The sequence below is a fragment of the Malurus melanocephalus genome, unplaced genomic scaffold, assembly GCF_030028575.1.
Source record: "Malurus melanocephalus ecotype Western Australia unplaced genomic scaffold, MMel_1.1 scaffold_770, whole genome shotgun sequence".
Lineage (NCBI taxonomy): Eukaryota > Metazoa > Chordata > Aves > Passeriformes > Maluridae > Malurus > Malurus melanocephalus.
In genome coordinates, this window is record NW_026624002.1 from 42457 (window position 1) to 45170 (window position 2714).

At 47.1% G+C, this 2714-nt stretch overlaps 1 protein-coding gene across 1 annotated transcript in view; it reads right to left on the minus strand.

Moving 5' to 3' along the window:
* Positions 1–2714, minus strand: part of JAKMIP3 (Janus kinase and microtubule interacting protein 3) — a 43616-nt gene that overhangs the window by 20347 nt on the left and 20555 nt on the right. Inside the window, exons 9-10 of the mRNA XM_057385005.1 lie at positions 2327–2362; positions 1178–1237 (exon numbers count right to left, since the gene is read on the minus strand). Coding sequence (XP_057240988.1) covers positions 1178–1237; positions 2327–2362 — 96 coding nt within the window. The remainder of the gene's footprint in view (positions 1–1177; positions 1238–2326; positions 2363–2714) is intronic.

Sequence of the window (2714 nt, forward strand, 5' to 3'; positions counted from 1 at the left end):
TGCAGCTCTTCCTGAACTGGCCCAATCCTTCACACACATATTTATAAAATCTCTCACCCCATGACAGAGCTCAAACAGCTCCTAAAACTGTCTGAATCCCTGAACTGACCCATCTGTGCAGCCTCCCAGACCCCGCCTTTTTAACTGCGTTTTCCTTCTGATTTCTCTATGGCTGAGCMCCCTTTTTATTTTGAGTGTTCACCTCAGCATGAGGGGAGAGCTGTGCACAGAAATATCTTTTAATCGTTGTCCCTCCTCTCAGCACCACAACTTCAGCATTTTGAAAATACTTTTCAAAAAGTATTTTACTTGAAAACTTGAAGTCAATCACCACAGCAATGTGTTTATGGTTTGAAGAAATGCAGTTTTCCACTCAAAGCTGCTTTTTTTTTTAAAGAATGAGGGCAGTGGTGGCAAATAAAGATTTACTGTAAATGCTTGAAAGCTGAAGATAAACTTCATAGATATAAAGAGATTTTTTATTGATGGTTTACAAAAACATATCAGGATTTTGGCTTTTGGTTTTAATTTGCAGTTTGTAATTTCTGAAGGAGAATCACAGAACCCCAGAATGGTTTGGGTTGGGAGGGAGGATGACAGGCGTTATCTCCCATCGACCCCAATTAGTTATTCACAGATTCATTAGCTCCAACCTCMCTCTAATTCTTCATCTGTGGATGGCATTAAACCTTCTGTGTCACTGCAGTGTTAATATTTACATTCACACCCTGCCAAGCCCTCATTAACCAACACTCCCTTTTCCCTCTGCTCTAACCCTSGCTTCCCTAACCAGCAATTTTCACATGGCACTAAACTCCATCATGAATTATTTACAACAGACACATGTTTCCAGGCAGCACCATTAGAAGATCATTTGGAGATGTGCAAATTCATAAAATTTGTCTCCTCTTAAGACAACCACATCCCACCCAAGTCCCACAGGGTGAATGCAGGGCAGGAAAGGGCTCGGAATGTGCAATGCAAACAGGTCCCTGCCCCTCCCAGATTTTTCCTGAATATCCCAACACAGTCTGTGAGACTCCTTGAACGACCATCACCCAAATTCAAGCTTAGCACCCATTTGCAGACTCTTCAGACCATTCCCATGGCCCTGAGGTGCTCTGAGCATCCCAAAATTGTCCATCAGCATGTCACTACAGAAGGTTTTGTTTTTTACCTTAGGGATCCTTGTCATTTTTTTCCTTTGCTTCCTGAACCTTAGCAGCTTATCCCGTTCCTGCAAGAACCAGAGACGTGTCAGGGGTTTTCAGGGAGCAGTTATTTAAATTAACCATGACTATTTAAATTAACCATGTCAGTACAGCACTGGGGAGCAGCAGACAGGGATGTCACTGCTGCCCACTGTCCCACACTGTCACCAGCCATGGCCACTGTCCCACACTGTCACCAGCCATGGCCACTGTCCCACACTGTCACCAGCCATGGGTTAGTCACTCCAGCATCTTCCAGGTTTGCCACAGACCATGAGAAATTGCTCTTTATGCCCATGCAAAGCAAACTAGAATAAAGCTTTATCCTGAGAGCTGGCTGTGCCCTTGCAGTGTGTCTGTGGGTGACAGTGGCACTCCATTCCTGGCCCTGGCCTGGCTGGGGGCTCTTGGTGGCTCTGCAAGGGGCTCACACCCAACAGCCCCACTGCTCACATTTCAGGGGCTCTTTGAACTCAGCAAGTGCAGCTCAGCTCCTTCTCCATGGATCTGCAGGTCCCCAGTGCCTCTGGGAAAGGTTTGAGCATTTACTGCTGCCAGTAACTTCTCCAGTCAGAGGAAATCCTGGAATCATCAATCCCTGCTTGGAAGGGACCTGAAATATCAGCCCTGACCTGGACAGGGACCCCTCCCACTGTCCCAGGCTGCTCCCAGCCCCAATGTCCAGCCTGGCCTTGGACACTCAAAGGGATCCAGGGGCAGCCACAGCTTCTCTGGGCACCCTGTGCCAGGGCTGCCCACCCTCACAGGGAAGGATTTCTTCCTTTTTATGGAGTTTGGTCCATTTTTTACAGTACTCAGAAAGAWGTTCTGTTCTGGACTTGCAAGGCCCAGGATTGCAGAGAAGGGGCAATAGATATTTCTGTAGGGGAAGGCCTCAAACCTTTCATTTTACCCACATGGCACAAGGCTGACATTGGGGACACTGACACTGCTGCTGCCACCAATCCCAAAGCCAGCAGCAGTGGCTGGGGACAATCAAACACTCACTGCTGGCAATGGGGACAGCACAATGAGTGGTGTTGTACCCTGCCTGCTTTCTGTGAACAGCAATTTAAAGCACACAGAGATGAGGATGGCATTAATGTCACTCTTACCATGACACTCTTCACATAGCCAGCCGTCTCCAGGGTCTAATGAAAAACAATGAAATAATGTCAGTAAGCAGACAGGATTAAAAAGAAAGGAAAGAAATAAAAGTTACTTTCTAGAGGAGCATTAAGATTTTCTGTCTGCAGGGACTGAGAACATGTTAACAACCCCAAGCCCAGGAGTGCAGAGCATCCCTGTCCACAGGAATCTTTAGCCCCATGGTGTCTCCAGCAGAAGGAGCTCGGATATTTTTGCTCCCAGATCTGGCCACCAGCAAATCTAGGAACACGCTTCTGTCACGCCAGGACAATGCAGATTGAAAGAGTTTTCCCAAACACCACACCACAGATGTACTTATGGTACTACTGAGCACAGCAATGCCTGCCAGCTTCC